Source organism: Zootoca vivipara, chromosome 7 (assembly GCF_965207765.1).
Source record: "Zootoca vivipara chromosome 7, rZooViv2.hap1.1, whole genome shotgun sequence".
Classification (NCBI taxonomy): Eukaryota; Metazoa; Chordata; class Lepidosauria; order Squamata; family Lacertidae; genus Zootoca; species Zootoca vivipara.
Window position 1 is genome coordinate 65,342,988 of NC_142590.1, and position 17,162 is coordinate 65,360,149.

Below are 17,162 nucleotides of genomic sequence, written 5' to 3' on the forward strand. Positions count from 1 at the left end.
GTCTCATGTTCTGTGATCTCAGGTCTTGCTCAGTAGATTCCCCACAAATTAGTCATTGATCATTCAGTTGCTACTCTGGACTAGACTCTGTACTTTCTGCCAGTTCCAATCTGCTTTTATCCTGTTGGGACTTTTCTTTCACAGTTCTGAAGCCAAAATCAACCCGCAGCACAAGTTTCTTGACTTCCGTATGGCTTGTTGTCACCATCCGTTTTCTATCAATCATGCCAAGATTTTTCCTTCCCTTTTCCAGCCCATGGATTCAGGGTAATAACAAAATAGGTTGGCATTTTTGTTTGTGTTTTTCATGCCAAGGTTTATCCTTCCTTTGCCTCATGGTATGTGATTAAAATCAAAGCAGATTCCTCACAAGTCCTCTAATTTGTAACTTGCTTACCTCCAATAAGAAAATAATTTGGACCTTTCAGGTATCAGAAAAACTTTGGGGGTTGGGAATCAACAGGTGACAAAAACTAGATCTATCAAACACAGAAGACAAGGTTTTGCAGTCATATTGGTGCTTGGAACGGTTAGTGATGTTCAAGATTGAAGCTGCAGTGGATGACAGTACAAAAATGGCAAAGCATGTAAAGCAAGTGGAAAGAATAGCTCGGAGGGAAGAGTGATTGTCGTTCCCCCATTCCTTTGTTGTTGCAAAAGTGGGGTGGTGACATTTAGGGTATGGTGCCAATTAGCACAAAATACGGCAGCCAGACTTGTCTGGTACTCTTAGGCTGCAGCATTGAACTGATTTTACATCAACTTCATCAGCTTCCCATTTGCTTCTAGGTCCAATTCAATGTTCTAGTTCCATCCTTTAGTGTGAAATGGCAAAGAGGCAGGGTGGTCCAATGTGTGGGCTACAAGGCCTTTTTTGGGAGCCCTTGGTAATCTTAAAATACATTTAAGGCTCTAATCCTGCCTGGAAAGCCATACACACAAGCCCCATCTCCAGGTTCCCAAACTATCTCAAGGCAGCAGAGGTTGGCAGGGAAACTGACAGACAACCACATGAAGCCAAGCCACCACTGCGTGCCTCCAACTTTTCTCCCACACATATCAACTGCAGGTTACAGGTAGGTAGCCGTGTTGGTCTGGATCGAAGTAAAATAAAAAAATTCCTTCAGTAGCACCTTAAAGACCAACTAAGTTTTTATTTTGGTATGAGCTTTCGTGTGCATGCACACTTCTTCTGTATCTGAAGAAGTGTGCATGCACACGAAAGCTCATACCAAAATAAAAACTTAGTTGGTCTTTAAGGTGCTACTGAAGGAATTTTTTTATCAACTGCAGATTAGCGGGTGTTCAGTATCTTATGATATAGTTATATATTGGAACATGAAATAACACCCAGGGATAGGATCATAATATCTCCCATGTCATGGGGCACTTCCAGATTGAAGTTTATTCTGGAATTGGTGCTACTCATGCATGCTTGCATTTCCCCCCAGTATCCACACAACATTGTTGGCAACAAAATACCTGTCTGGTCCCCCCACTTTCCCATTTAATCTGCATCTCCTGACAATAACTCAACAAATGTCCAGAGGAGGGTCATTGGAGACCAGTGTCTGCAGAATGTTACCCATGGCCAAGCAAACCTGGATTTTGGCAAATGCAAGCTTGTTCTATAGACAAGCCCTGTTCCATATTAGATTGTTTTGATCATATGCATGAATGCATTTGGTGTGAAAAAGAAGGTCAAGAAGGCTGAGGTACCATCTATGAGAAAACATTTTCCAGATTTTGGCTTTCTCTAAGGTAATATGCAAGTGCAATTAAAACAGAACCTGGAAATACAGAGTACAGTAGCCTATTCAAAGCTTGTTGTATGAGCTGAACTCCCTTCATTGATAGTTTTCCAAAACACACAGCTGCAATAATCTTTATCCAGGGGCAGGGAATAAATTAAGTCTGAACACCTCCTCTACATATAGTGTGGTACAGTGTGCAGCCCTGTACGCTGTATAACCTCTTATTGGTAATGGAAAGCTAAAGCAGGCAGGAGTGAAAAACCTGTCTGACCAGCAAAGATTCTCTTCTTTAAACAGCACAGAAATGAGAAGAAAAACCTGACAAAGTAGAGGGCAGCTTAATCACTGTTCTGTTCTGTTGCTGTAACAATGTCTGCTGGAGTCATCAAACCTTCCAGTTGGGCACTGTGCCAAAACATATTCAGAAATTGACAGGGAGGGTTGAAATGCCAGGAGCATCCTGCTGGGCAGGTAGTCGCAAACAGAGCCCCCACAGATGATCAGCTAAAATAAATAAATGTGTCATTCTAACAGGAGTAGCAGGAACCACTAGTCTTAAAGCTGGGTAAAGTTTTCCATTCACTTCCTATGATTTTTGTCTCCATCCTTTTTTTAAAAAAAAAATCCACTCCTGAGACTGAAATCTGAAGACAGATTCTCTCAAAATCGTGTAGTGGCGTGTGCATTAGTGACCTCTGCCCTTGATACATTTGGTTTCATTATTCCAAGTTGTGGTGTTCAGACAGGGGAGTCTTACAACAGAGAGGAGAGCATGCTCCAGTAAAACTGAACCAACGATATCCAGATAGTAAAACATTTAACAGTATTTGCTGCCTGTTCTAAGCGAGTGGTCTAAAAAACTTGGTGAGCAGAGCTCATGCATAGCATACGTCTAAAACTAAGAACCGGTGACAATATTATGAGTTAATTGCATTCTAATAAGTGATGTCAAGATTGGTTTTGATTTCAAAGCCATATTTATCACTCCTATAATTGAGCTTGAAAAGTTTGCTCTCATAAAGACACTACCTTATTCAATGGCAGTTGGAGTCATAATCACTTAATAGATTAATTCATACACTATTTAAAACATCTATGGGGATCCAGATTTTGTATGACACAGCATCCAAAATGCTGGTAGGATAATTAATATTTTAGAGAAGTCCTATTGCACCCTACATTTCTTACTGTAGGCTAGTCCTAAAGTCATTCTGTGTAAACCTGACGGCTTGTAACTGATCAGCATGATCTTCAGAATGTGTGTCTGATGTATCATATCAAAGGAACATGAAGCTAGCATGGGAACACACGAAGCTGTCTGATTCAGAATCAGACCATTGGCTCATTTAGCTCAGTGTATTTTCTACACTGACAGGCAGCCGCTGTCCAGTGTTTCAGACAGAGGGCCTTCTCGGTAGTGGCACCCGCCCTGTGGAACGCCCTCCCAGCAGATGTCAAGGCAACAAGTAACTACTGTATTTTACTTTTAGAAGACAACTGAAGGCAGCCCTGTTTAGGGAAGTTTTTAATGTTTGATGCTGTACTGTTTTTAATTTTTGGTTGGAAGCGGCCCAGAGTGGCTGGGGAAACCCAGCCAGATGGGCGGGGTATAAATAAATTATTATTATTATTATTATTATTATTATTATTATTATTATTTCCAATCCTACCTGGAGAAGTCAGAATCTGGGGTCATCTGCATGCAAAGGAGCTGCTCTATCACTGAGCTATAGCCAACCCCACTGAAATGTGTATACAAGTATAAATCATTAGGGACAGCACAAGTGCCATAGCAGGGGGGTGGGGGTGGTTAGCTGGTTTTTTTTTTGCCCTGGGTGAAATCTCCAGAGAGACGACATTGAGGCTCCCAACCTGTGTGTGTACGCAAATGGGGTTTGTGTGTGCTAAACTGGGTCTTTGACCGGGGTGAAATAAAGCCTAGTTTTGCCCCTGGACAGCACAAATATTCAAACAGGCAACTTGAAAAAGCAGGCAACCCCATTCAGATGTTTCCAAGCAAGGCATGACAAAGTGGGCCCTGCTCACTTTGAAACTGAGTGCCACACACCCCTTCCCATGTCCCCAAATCTCAGTAACTTACCTTGGGCATAGGAAGGATGCAGGTACTGCCAGGACTCAAGCAAAGCATCTTCTCCCTCACCTAGCAGTCATTCATACTCCATCTCTCATTGCTCAGGAGGGGTTCCCAAACACCAGAGAGGGGTGCATGTGGTTGCTGAGTGGGGAAGGTTGCCTGCTGAGCACTTTCTGAGTTAACTTTCCTTTGGATCCAAGGCACTTTTTAAAAACAACTAACAGAAAACTTCACATTTATACAGTAATAACAATATTAAGGATAATATGTTCCAGCCGCTACTGCAGATGAGCAGATATTATCTGCTCTGCATTGGATAAACACATGTTCTTTACACGTTATTTTCTGGAGTGAAACAGAAAACTATGTGGAGGGGGTACCCATCACCCATGATATCATGGACACTAACGTGTAGTACTGCAAAACTGGCCTCATAGCTGGGAACTAGATTAGTGTTTCCTCAGGTACTGCTTGAAGAGTTACAGAAATCTGCAAAGTTGGTTTGTGCCAGGAGCTGTGGTGGAACAGTTTAAAAACAAACACATGAATGGGGATTGAAGCAACGGTGGCTCTTTTACACCACATCCGAGTCCCTAAAAACTTGCTGTCCACACAGTCTTATGAATTTTAGTGGCACAAAGCTGTTTCTTCGCTTCTGCACCTTTGCAGTCCCTGAGGATTAGGCAGCCTGTCAACTAATTTGACTGTTCATGCCTGACAATTATTCAACAATTGTTGAAAACCATGGTCACCTGATACATAACTTTATGTCTAACTTGTAAAAAAAATACCCCGGCCTACACTATGCAAGAAGAATAACAATTCCTAAAATGAGATTAACCAAAACCACAGAGCAAAAGTTTTTAACAGCAAAAGAAAAAGAAAAAAAATCTTATCAGGCTTGGTTAAGATGTTGTAAAAGCAGTATCTTTTAACACCTTTTATTATACAAGGGCCAAGGGGGTTTTATGTTTCTTAAAAGCAGCTTCAAATAGCCCACATACTGGGTTACTGCATCTTTCATATGGCTGCTGTATAAACAAGCACATTTTATACAGGAAATGACATAACCATGTAAAAGTGTACATGGAGTTTAGGCGCATATTCAAACACTAATGGGAATGCATTGTTTTAAATGGCATACTTTTATGTTTACCTATTCAGCTTAGTGTTCATATTTTAGCCAAATGCAACAAAAATTACCAACACATACCTGTCTCATAGTGTACTGTTTATTTGAAATTTGGACCTTTACAAAGACTCACTAGGGACAGATAATGACCCTAGAAAGTAAATACAAATGAGACATTTTCAGTAAGAGGGAGAGAGAGGAGAGAAACCTGCCATCATAAAGGTGGAAAGCTGAACTTTTAACCTGTATTATTTTACCACTCATGTTTCTTCTCATTTTTACCATTTGGCTAATGCCAATTCCCCAGTGGAGAGCAGGGCACTTGGCAATAACAATAATATGGGACGCCAGTCTTCACACTCTGTAGCAGAATCCAACAGCTGATAAGAGAGTAATAGCTGTGGAGTTGTAAGCCTTTGACATGTTTCGGTATAGCTTTTCATGCTTCTAGATAATGGCTGCACATGCAACACATATATAAATGTATATATTGTCATTAAATAGGACATACTTACAGGAGAACAACATGCTCATGGTTGCAGCCACATAGCACCATGAATGCTCAGAGTTCACAATTAAAGTTTGTTCAATGTGGGAACTTGAACTTGGACAAGTGACATGTTGGATCAGACCAATGGTTCACTTTAGACCAGTGTTGTGTCTTTCGAACTGCCAAACTTCCCCAAGGAAGTTCACAAGGAGGGTGAGTTGTTGATATCCATTTCTTGTTTGCCTCCAAAATCCATTAGATGGAAGTGGTACCACTAGTAAATATATTCAGTAAACGTCTCTGGTTTTTTTTTTAAAGCCATTTGTGCTAGTGGCTAACATAATGTGAATTCTATAATGTAGTTTATGTGTTATGAGAAGTACTTTAGGCAGCAGTCCTATAAAGACTTACCTGGGATGAAGTCTCATTAAATTAAATGTGTCTTACAATGGGGGCACATGTATAGGTTTCTGCTGTTAATTATGTGAAATCAGTTTAATAAGGGGCCCTGACTAATTAAGAGTGAATTATTTTCTTTGCTCAGTCTCTTTATACTAGATCTCATTTTATCGTTCTTTCTTTTCTGATTTGCTAGAACAATAAATATTTATTGCTCATAGCCATAGCCATTGCAAAAAAAGCAGAAAAGGTGTAAAACACAAACAAACACGAGCAATGAAGCTTCCTAGTTCTTATTTAACGTACAGAGTTTAGCTAAAATAAATCCTCAACAATACCTTCTGAAGGTTTCCATTTCTTAGGTTGTTCAAATTCATGAATCACTTTTACAGTCCAATTACACTTTATTGAAAAAAAAATCCATAGATTCTCTCCACTGCTCCTGCAAATAATGTAGCTTGGTAAGATCTTTCTTTCTTTTGCTCACTCACTTTTATATACCACCAACTCATGTACAAGAAAACATAAAACACTATAAAATAATACAAAACCACCATTAAAATGATTGGCAAATAAAGAAAATGTAAACCACTGCATTGGCCTATTGGCATAAAGAAAAGTCTTCAAGAGATGCCTCAAAGTTAATAGCAAGGACGCCTGACAAATTCCTGCTGGAAGAGGATTCCACAGCATGGGACTGGCACTCAATCTCCAACTTCGAGTTGAGGCCAATGAGGCCCCTATAACATGCCCCCCCCCAAAAAAATTTAGAACAAATTGTGGGGCACAAACAGCCCCAAAAGATGCAATGGCACTGAATGCCGACTGAGGGAGGGACTGGGTACAAGGGATAATAGAATGGAGTGGCTGGGAAGAAAGGAAGGAAGCAGGGATACATAGATGGCGAAAGTATTGAATGTGTAGAAAATTCCTGCTTCACACGGAGAAGCTACTATAAAATGTTCTTCACAGTAGAAGAGAGAGCTGATCATAGATATCAATGGGAAAATTAAACGTTTTACTCTACCTGGGATTAGGCACAAGTATGTCTAGCCCATCTCCACCCCCAGAAAAACAAAACAAAATGGCGACCTACCCCTGCAAAAAAAAAAGACCACTAAGGACTAGGCATGTTCAGTAGGCATTATATGTTTGCTGACTGCTATGGTGGCCAGGGAGGAAGGGGAATGGAGTGGATGGAACCCTGAACAGAACTACCCAGCACTGCAACACTATGTTGCATGGACTCACTTGTAAACTTATGATCCCAGTTATCCAATCTTCTTTCCCACCCCATTCCCAACCTCAAACATAGTGGGACTTACTAAAGACAGAGACATTCCATTAGCACTTTTTTTAAAAAAATCTCTTTTAGGTCCAATATGAACAAATTTCAAGTTTGAATTAGCAGTTCTGAAAAAACTTACAACACTTTTTGTAAGCTTAAAAATATCTAAAGGTGGTGTTTTTTTTAGGTGGTGGGCAGTACATTGGCTCTATGTAGCGATGTATGCCACATCGTGTCCTCCCCACCGCCAGTCTTTCTTACTCACTTTTCTTTTTCTTCTTTTTTTGTAGAACTATTTCCTAATATTTTTGGAAAGGTTTTCTTCTTTGGGTGGGGCCCTTCAGACTCATTTCCTTTTCCATTGATCACTACCATGCATGGGTTGAAAATGAACTTTGCCTGCCAAGTCATCTTTGCTTTGTTTTTTTTCTTCATTACATGTGGGAAAGATCAAGCTATGTCTTCCTTACTTTGGAGAGGCTCACTATGGCAATAATTGCCTGCCTCATGCTCCATACACACAGGCAAGAGGTTCTTAAAAGGAAGTAAGAAAGAGGTATTTCCGCAGGCCAACTAACAGTATGGGCTTGGCAGCAGACACAGAATCCAGGAATCACGATTTTAGGAGTACAGGAGCAGGACAAGATGTTCAGAACTGGTCAGAAGCAACGAAGATGTCCCAAGAGTTTCCACATCCTGCCTGTCAAGCTTTAAAAAATGGAGTGTTACACTCTCACTCACGAGATTCACTTACTTTGCGGGTTTGCAGATGCACACTCCTCTGGGGAGGGTGGGTGGGTCTGTTCAGGTCTGTGGGATTGGTGCTTGGTTCTAGGGGAAAATACTGCACTCTCCTATTCAGGCTTCTGATCAGATACTGCTGCCTTCCTGAATTGCCTCCCCCCACAGCTGCCCACAGCCCAGCCCAGCCTCCAGTAAGGCCCTCCACTCAGCCAGGAGATCAGGGTATGGAGCTGGCATCCTTGCCCCCACTTCCTTGCTCTCACTAATGAGCTCCCCCCCCCTGTCCTACTGGTCAGTTGTTTCTTCCTTCTCCTGCTTTGGGGCCTGTCAACTCAAATCTAATCCTGACAGTACTGTGAGATGTACTACAGATGTCACAACACTTATGGTTTTCAAAAGCATGAAGCACAACTTCTCAGGAAGGTATGGCCATTTTACTTATTTGGGCAGTTTATTTATTTGGATACATGTATCCTGCTGTTCAAGGAAAAAGCATTTCACAAGCAACAGTATAGCTACGCTAATTTAGAAACAACAAACAATTACATTTTAAAAGCCAAAGAATTTTCTCGAAGCTCTCTCTTGATTTCCCCAGATGGGGACTCAGGGCTGTTTAAAGCAAAGGACAATGAAATACCCTCTTGGTAAGAGTTTGTTTATTTTCTCCTCTCAGTCCATTTACCTCTTTTTCAATTGTAAGCCTGATGGAAGAGTCTTTTGGTGTGGTTTTTTTTTTTTTTTAGCAATCTGTAAACTTCTCTGGGATCCTTTTTTTGGCTTAAGAGCAGGATGATCTTTTAAATATTTATTTAATTGGCAGTTGAATCTCATCATTGGCCCTGGGGCAGCATCCTCCACTGTACATTGCCATAGCAGGGTAATTTTTGAGGGGACTTGGGGGAAATGGTGGTGTTGGGGCTGCCTCCAGTGGCTGCCTCCTTCTGCCTAGTAGGGCCAGCACTAGATAGATCCTAGAGTGTGCCTGCAACTACCAATTAGTGCAACACCCCCCTTTGTTTCACCCTTATCCTGAATGTTATCAGGCATAATGGGGCAACATTTTAGTTTTCACAGCCAGTTTGTGTTCCAAATTGTTTCATGAGGCTCTTCTCCCAGGTGCTGTAAAGACTTCTGTGGGGGCGTGTGATCTTGCTCCCATCCTTTACCTGCTGATGAAATCCAGCTGCATTACATGTGTTTTGTGGAGATAACACGTGACGACGATCAGTCCTGTGATTATGAATGGATCAAATGTGCATGCACTACAAACACTTGGGAAGCACATCTTAGGGACAGACTCCATCCTTTGGGAGTAATGCAGCTGAAGTTCTTCAACAAATTAATTATTGGGCCAGCACTGAACTAGCCTTGGAGGCTTAGAAGGTATACTGGCTGGATGTATCCTGACATGATGAAAGTGCTCAGGTCACTGTGCCATCCAGATGCTTTGGGCTACAGCTCTCACCAGACCCAGCCAGCATGGATGCATAGCTGGCTGAGAAGGATGGGAGCTGCAGTCCAAAACAGCTGGAGAGCGCCAGGCTGGAGAAGCCTGCTGTAAAGCGACCCATGCATACTCTAGTTTATTCAAGCATACAACCTCTTCTCTGCAGGACAGTACAGGCATACCCTGGACATATTGTGGGTTTGGTTCCAGACCACCATGATAAAGCAAATATCGCAATAAAGTGAATCACACATTTACCCCTGTTTCCCAGTACGCATAAAAGTTATGTTTACACTATACTATAATCCAGTGGTTTTCAACCGATGCGCCACAGGACCCTGGGGTGCCTTGAATGATGGTCAGGCTTTCCCCAGGTATCACACAGGAGAGCTGCAGAAAGAATATAGTCAAGGGAGCCATGAACTCAAAAAGCTTGAAAACCTCTGCTGTCGTCTAGTAAGCAAGTATCTGCTGCTGGCTGCAGGGGCAGGAGGGGGAAAGTCCAGCAACAGCTCTAGCCAGCTCCACTCCCTGGGCCAGAAGAGGGGTGGCAGTGGCAGGGGGCTTCCTTCCCCTGAAAGTGAAGAGCAATAAAACAAAGATCAATAAAATGAGGTATGTCTGTATTTTGCTAGTAGCCAGTTGTGCACAGTGCTGTTGGGATAGCCTTTGTGGCAGCATTAAGCCCCTCCTCTTCCTCCCTTCAGAAAGTTTTCCAAGTTTTTTTTTTTTAAAAAAAACCCAATTTTCAAATAGGCACAATACAAGCCTTTGATCAAAAAACGCACAAGGGAAGGGAAGAGAAAATCAGCTTTGCATTCAGAGGCAACTATGTCTTCTGAGGAGCAAGGCAGATGAAGCTTGTATGTCTGTTTGTATGCATCCAGTGTTCCCTACCACTTATTTTGTCACAGCATATAAGTAGCAAAAATAAAAATAAACAGGATTTCATGAACACCACGACTGCAATATTCACATTTTCGAGGGAAATTAAACCTATACAGTATTCAGTTCTGCACCGAAGTTAATTTCTCTACAGTTCCTCAAGAGCAGTCATAAAGTAAGGGGAAGAAAGGTGAACTGAGGCCACATTTTTTATTTATATATATTTTTTCCCCAGACTTATTATTCAGATATTGACTCAGACAAAGGCCAGAGCTAGGGGCCCTGAGTCACTCAATAGCTATTTACTGAAATGAAGGTAACACCCACAGAAATGTAAGTAAATACCAATATATGAAACTGGCAAACAGTCTTATTCCACTCGATCTAAGGTCCATTTAATCCAGTGCTGAATACTCTGACTGGCAATAACCTTCTATGGTCTTCAGCATAAATCTTTCCAGCAACGTTGCTTGAAATCTTTTAACACAAAATGCCAGGGAATACTTAGGTTTTTACTATATGCTATCCATGTCCTCTGTTATTGGGCAGTGGGCTGTCTTGTGCTGCTAGCACAGGGTGTGGGAAGGAGCCAACAGGATTCTCAATGTGGCAGCCCACTGGTGGGAGCCAATAACAGATTCTGGCTGGAAGATGGGGGCGTTGTCTGAGGTAGACTGGCAAGAGAACCTTCCTATATGACACTCCAAGGGTGTAAATTGCAAGTACAACCACAGCAATTTCCTCACCCACGAACCCTCTAGAGAAGATACAACTGCTGACAATCAAACATTTGCACAAAACCATAATTGCTCAGAAACAGAGCCCACCTCAGTCCTAGGTTCTCTTGTTTGGTTTTCATTAATTGAACAAAACATTCAAAACAACGAGCTTTTTAAAATAAAATTATATTTATGGTAACTATGGCACCTAGATACACTTAACACTGTCAATAATTTAGTACATCTTAAGGTGTTATTTTACTACGAGCAATAGAGAACAGCATGAATTCGAAGCAGAATAATACAACAGTTTGAACGATAACATGAAAAAGATGGATATTTAATAAAGCTATGAAGCTGAAATAAAATATACATTGAAAGAAATAGGTTTGTCTGAAGTTCTCTAAATCCATGTATAATGCGTACAATTTAAAACAAATTCAACATTTATTTTTTGGTAAATATACAGTTTTAATAATTATGAAATGTTGCTCATAACTATTTGTGTTAAACTAATTAGTTGAAACAATGTTGGTAGAATTAAACATGCTCTTCCAGTCATTCCATCTGTACAAGCATTCTGGCTACCAGATGGAATGATACCCCCCCTTTCTCCATGTGCTCTTCTGGGGGTTCTTTTGACACCCCCTCCCCCGTCAATGTTTTGGATTATGGGAGTAGGTGATGAGGCAATGCTCCATTGCACTAATGGGCTAATGGGGTTCGTTATGTGAATCTTGTTCTCCGTTTTGTAGAGATATCCTAAAGCACATATGAAAGTTATATATATGATGATGAAAACAGAGGGTTAATCCTGCAAAGATGGATTATTATTGTTCAGGCTTCGAAACAGTGCCAGAAGGAGAAAACAAAAATGTACAGAATCAACTTGCACTGAATTTGCCAGTGTCCTTAGAAATTCAAAAATCTGTATCATGTGAAAATTAAATGTCCTTTGAAGAAGGTTTTCATAGGAAAGTTGTAACTCTGGGTGAGTCTGTGCAACTCTAGGCCTGCCCTACTGTGTGTCAAAGTGAATCAAGCTGCTTCAGGCAGAGGAATTTAGGTGGATAGATGAAGGCAGGAACTGACATCTGAATGGCGCAGCGAGACTTTTAGAAGTGTTGGCTCTAATATCTGCATCACCATTTGGCGCTCTGCTCCATAGAGCAAAATGTCTTGAACTAGAACAGAGTCTGGAAGTAATAAATTAGTGTTGGAATGAGTCCAAAAGGTAGATACAAAAACAATTACATTTCAGTAGATTTTTCATGTCACTTCTTCTATAAATCTATTCTAGCTATTAGAAAACATACAGCCTGGTCCTATGAGTTGTGTCACTAGTACAAGCATTTAAGGTGTAGTGCAACAGATGCTGCACTGATGCAACAACATTGTCTATGGCTTGGCACTATGAGCTGATCCAAGACTTTAAATGGCTACTTCAGCATATTTTAAGCTGCTGTGTTGGCAGCCGTGAGCCTCTCCAAATGTGGCACAACAGCATTGCATACAATTGCTAATTAGTGCTGAACAGGACAGACAAGAAGCATGATGGAGGCATGGTTGATGTATGGCAGGGAACAACTGAACAATGTAGCACCACAAACGGAGTTTCAGTCACCATAGGGTATGCAATATTACACAGTCCTCCATCCCACTGAGCTTTGATGGTACCGGTAGCTTGTAGAGGTTAGGGTGCTGCAACTGAGAGGCAGCAGAGCAAAACAGGCTTGCATTAATTGCCAACCAATGCATTGCTTGTGACAGATGCCACAGCAGCTATCGATCAGCGCAAACCACTCTGAGTGATATCACAGTGCTGATCTGTGTCAGTTTCATTTTTGTCAACTGCTAGGAAAGGCTTTGCAGTTAGTACTGTGAGAGATTGCGCTGCTGCTACCTACAGCCGCATGACTCCACTACCATGTCTTCATATTGTTTGTAGACTACATTATTAGCAGAGTCAATAAACAGGATGCTAATAGGACTCAGTCTTGTCGGAACACAACAAGTTGGAGGTGTTGACTCTGGGTCCATAGAGTTCATTAACGTTTGGATAACAGCATGATTGGTGGGTTCCAGATGGGACCGAAGAGGAAATTCGCAAAGTCCTTCACAATGATAAGCTTCATATTCAAGAGGGGCTATTATCCAGTCATCCCAGCCCATATCCTTAAAATTCACATGAAGTGCTTTTTTGCTGCATCTTGTCTTCAGATTCTTGTTGGGCCTCTTTCCTTGCCGAGTTGCTAGAGGAGCCCGTCTCTTTCTTCTCTGGTTGAATAGGTATTCATAAACAGTTTTGTCATCCTGGCCAGATCTGGCTTTTATTTCATTGAAGAACAAGTCTCTTTTCTTTGTCCTACCAAATACTAAGAAGAGAGCTTTTTCATTGACTTGCCTCCCTGTTCTGTTAAATCCCACAGTCCTTAAATCAACAGGCCTTCCCCTTTCAAAAGCCTCCAGTTCAAAACACAAGTTAGCAGAGTTTTTAAAATTCCTAAAAAGCTTCCAAATGTCAAAGACTTCCCATTTTGCGGTATCTAAGATGTTGACTGTCCGAGAGTCCAAGAGCATGGATGCTTGCCTGCTTGTGGAGCAACTGAATAGTTTCATTTGACATGTTTTCCCATGAGAAGTAGGCTTCCAGTTGTCAGAAGGTTTTTTCCTTAAAATACGCAGCTCTGCCCCCAGTAAGCCATCTTTTTCTAATGCACTGATGTCAAAAATGTATTTCTGCTTTTTAACAGCTTGAGCACGGTCATCTAAAGAGAGAAAGAGGGAGAGATGTATGTATACTGAACAGAAATTTGTTCAAAATTTCAATTTCTCTTAATAATATACAATGACCTTCACTATTAGCTTGCAGCCTTGGAAATTATAAAACAATGCTATGGAAATGCTATGCTACAAGTTCATACTCCATGGAGGTTTACTAAAACCACATTTCCAATTCAGACATAGAAATATTTCTGCATTATTTTAGTCTGCGTTCTTGTACCCCAAAGTTAATCCGACAGTACATTAAGGCTAATCAATAGGACTTACTTTCCATTTGACTGCATTGGTATTAAGATTCCAGACTGCAAATTTAATACATTTTGTTTTATTGTACTTTTGGTAACTTACGTGCTGTCACTTGATTTAGCGTTTGAAGGCATACATTCTCTTTTATATACTATCTACCTATTGAGATACATAGCGGAAGTGTGTGAGAGTCTTTGTTGTCCATTAGCATGACACTTCCTTTAGTTTAGACAAAGTTGGGTTGCATCTCTTCTGAATCACTCTACACTTCTTTAAATGACTGCAAAACTCTCTGCATAAAATTGTATGATCCATTGACTGATCCAAGCTAAATTTACTAAGCATGGTTGCACAAATCATTCATTCCAATGGTGCTTGTGTCAGAGACCTGTGCACCCAACAGCACTGTCACTTGATCCATCCAGCATTCACAGGTTGCTGTGGCGCCCTGTGAGGGTCTAAGGAAGAATGTGGATGGACTCCTGAGGTCTTGGAGACATCACTGAAATATTAAATCTCCTGCTCATTTCTTATAACAAGGTACATCTAAATTTGTTTGATTCATAACAACAGACAAACAACAAAATCAGAAAGTCTCAAGAGTCTTCTTCTCCCCAAGTCTAACCCTTTAAATTGGTATTTTAGCTGAAATGGGCTAATTGGTTATTGTTTTCTGCAGCAGATATACTGCCATCATACACTTTTAGTAGCATGTTCTGCAGGAAATAAAACCATTTTACGTATTTCACTGTAAAACAACACCAACACCAACACCACCAACAACATAATCCTAAAATTACTAATATCACTGAGATAAAAGCAGGACCGTTTTGTTTAGTCATAGTAAATATACCAAAAAGCTGATTTGAAAAATGCTCTTTAAGTCTGCATTACAAGGATGAAAATGTCTGTAGTCTGCCAAGGTTTTTGGAAATACAGATCCCCTCTGCCCTTCTGACATGGATTTCATGCACTTGAAAGATAGGCAAACATTCTATTTTCTTACCTTGCCCCTTGTCTATGAAGCTTGTAATTGTATTGGCAAGCCCAGTCTCCAGTTTTACGCTTCCATTAACACCTTTCCGTTCTGCATCAGAAAGAGTCCTGTACAGGGAGAGCATGTATTCATGTGGGGTGATCGCAGGATGCCTGAATGCCTCCTTAGATTCCCTTTGGGCAATAGCTTCTTTAGTCTTTTTGGTTTTGTAGGAGCTGGCATCTGAATTGCCGGTGCCAGTTTTCTTCAGTGGGGCTTTGGGGCCAAAGTTCTGTAGCTTTGGGGTCACCGTCCTTATTCCCGATTGTCTGTTTGAAGAATGAACTCCTACCTTTTTGTCTGTGCTCCCTGCTTTAGAGACAGTCTTCTTTGAGTCATCAGTCTTTGCCAAGAGAACTCCAGCTTGAGCATTGTTATTTTTTGCCCTAGACTTTGAATTCCCAGCACTATATCCATGGTTCCCCGTTCTAAATGTACCTGCCCTTGGCAAGGGGTTTCTCTCTTTTCCATCTATGTTTGACAATCCTAATTTGGATCCTGGATTGCCTTGACTTGCTTCAGCAGGACTCAGTGCTAAGGAAATGAGAACAAGGTAAAACCAGCTAAAGTGCCAAAGCAGTAAAGTAAGAAAGTACAGGATTTTCATCCTCTGGTCTTCCTTTGAATGCCACCAAAGAAAAAATCAGAAAAGGTTCCTCCAGTTTGGCATAAGAAAGCATGAAAAAAATTAAGAATCAAAGTCAGCAGAAAGCGTTTTATTTTCAGCTTAAAGCACTTTAAATCTACTTGTTTAATATTTGTATCCAGTCCCATAGTGGAAATGCTAATTTAGTCAATGTAGTCTTCTCCTGGTTTCTGCTAGCAGCTTGTTCTTGAAAAGAGAAAGTTTACCACCCCCCTTTCTTCTGTAAAAGTGACTAAAAACTTGAAGGACTCTTGTTTAAATCGGAGAGGGTTTTTTTTTTCAAGAAGGAAGAATGGCGTAATGCTGCCTCTGTATTAAAAGGTTTTTTAAAAAGTTTTGAATCCCTTCCAGTGAAAATATTTCACACACAGAAACCTGCAGGTGCTCAGAAATCTTTTACAAACCTGAACTCAGGAATTGGAAGCGGAATTCCAACAAAAACCTATTTAATTACTCTCTGATGTCATGCTGTCTAAACTAATTTAAGTGTGATATATTTCTTTTAAAAAGTCTTCTTTGCCCTTTCCATTAGCATGAGTCATACTCTGCTTCATGTAAAACAACTCTGTAGGACCCAAACTCTATAGAAGAATATGCAATTTAAAGTGGCAACTTGTTGCCTCTTTTAGCCTTAAATGAACTTCTCATTTTAAACAAGACAAAGTCATATAAGAGAAAAAGTAGAAGCCTTTAACAAAATCAGTTGAAATAAATGCATTAAAGCGTGCTCTAATTCACAGAGATGTTTTATAAAGTTCTTCTGAACATAGACGCTGACCTTTATTAGCAGCAATTTCCTTCTGTCACTGGGTGATGAAAGGATGAGAGTTAACAAGAGTATTAACAAAATAAACTCTTCTTTAATAAGCACTTTAAAACATTTATTATGACATATTTTTAAAAGTCTTTAAGAAATTAAGCAAAATCTCATGTGATGCCTAGCTAAGGGAAAATTTGCTAGTGCTGCATAAAGCTTTTTAGAGTCTTTTATTTAACAGGTTCTCTTTACCAGGATTAGTCAATGTTTGAGCAGCAGTGTCCCCTGCAGGAACCTAGAACTCCTGTGAAAGAAAAGGCAGCTTGTTTAAATACTGTAGTTTACAGTAGTATAAATGTGATATTTTACAGAAAAATTAAAAATTGCTATTACAAAACAGACTGCTGGAACTGTGAAGGTAAAGGTAAAGGGACCCATTAGGTCCAGTCGTGGATGACTCTGGGGTTGTGGCGCTCATCTCGCGTTATTGGCCGAGGGAGCCAGCATACAGCTTCCAGGTCATGTGGCCAGCATGACTAAGCCGCTTCTGGTGAACCAGAGCAGCACATGGAAACGATTGTAACAAAAACAGGTGAGCTTCGCTGAGCAATGTCTTCTGCATGAAGAAGTGTATCCCGAATCTTTAATCTTGTACATGTTGCTCAACAAAATTTGACCCCAAGATGAATTCTGCTGCATAGGGAATGTGTCAGGGGCTCCTTGTCCACCTGTGCACCACA

General features: G+C 40.7%; 2 protein-coding genes across 2 annotated transcripts in view; one reads left to right on the forward strand and one right to left on the reverse strand.

The window, feature by feature from the left end:
* Positions 1–17,162, forward strand: part of CEP250 (centrosomal protein 250) — a 136,735-nt gene that overhangs the window by 72,483 nt on the left and 47,090 nt on the right. The gene's annotated exons all lie outside the window — the stretch shown is intronic.
* On the reverse strand, positions 11,136–15,838 carry GDF5 (growth differentiation factor 5). Its single transcript, XM_035122197.3, has 2 exons — positions 14,990–15,838; positions 11,136–13,721 (listed from the first exon to the last, which is right to left on the reverse strand). Exons 1-2 carry the CDS (start codon positions 15,624–15,626, stop codon positions 12,853–12,855), a joined length of 1,506 nt encoding a protein of 501 aa, XP_034978088.3. The 5' UTR covers positions 15,627–15,838; the 3' UTR covers positions 11,136–12,852.

What these genes read in the sequence shown, in the direction of transcription:
- GDF5 (XM_035122197.3), bottom strand. Translation starts at nt 15,626, where the DNA reads ATGAAAATCCTGTACTTTCTTACTTTACTGCTTTGGCACTTTAGCTGG. An exon ending in CTTCATAGACAAGGGGCAAG is followed by an intron (nt 13,722 to 14,989) that starts GTAAGAAAATAG and finishes TTCTCTCTTTAG; the next exon opens with ATGACCGTGCTCAAGCTGTT.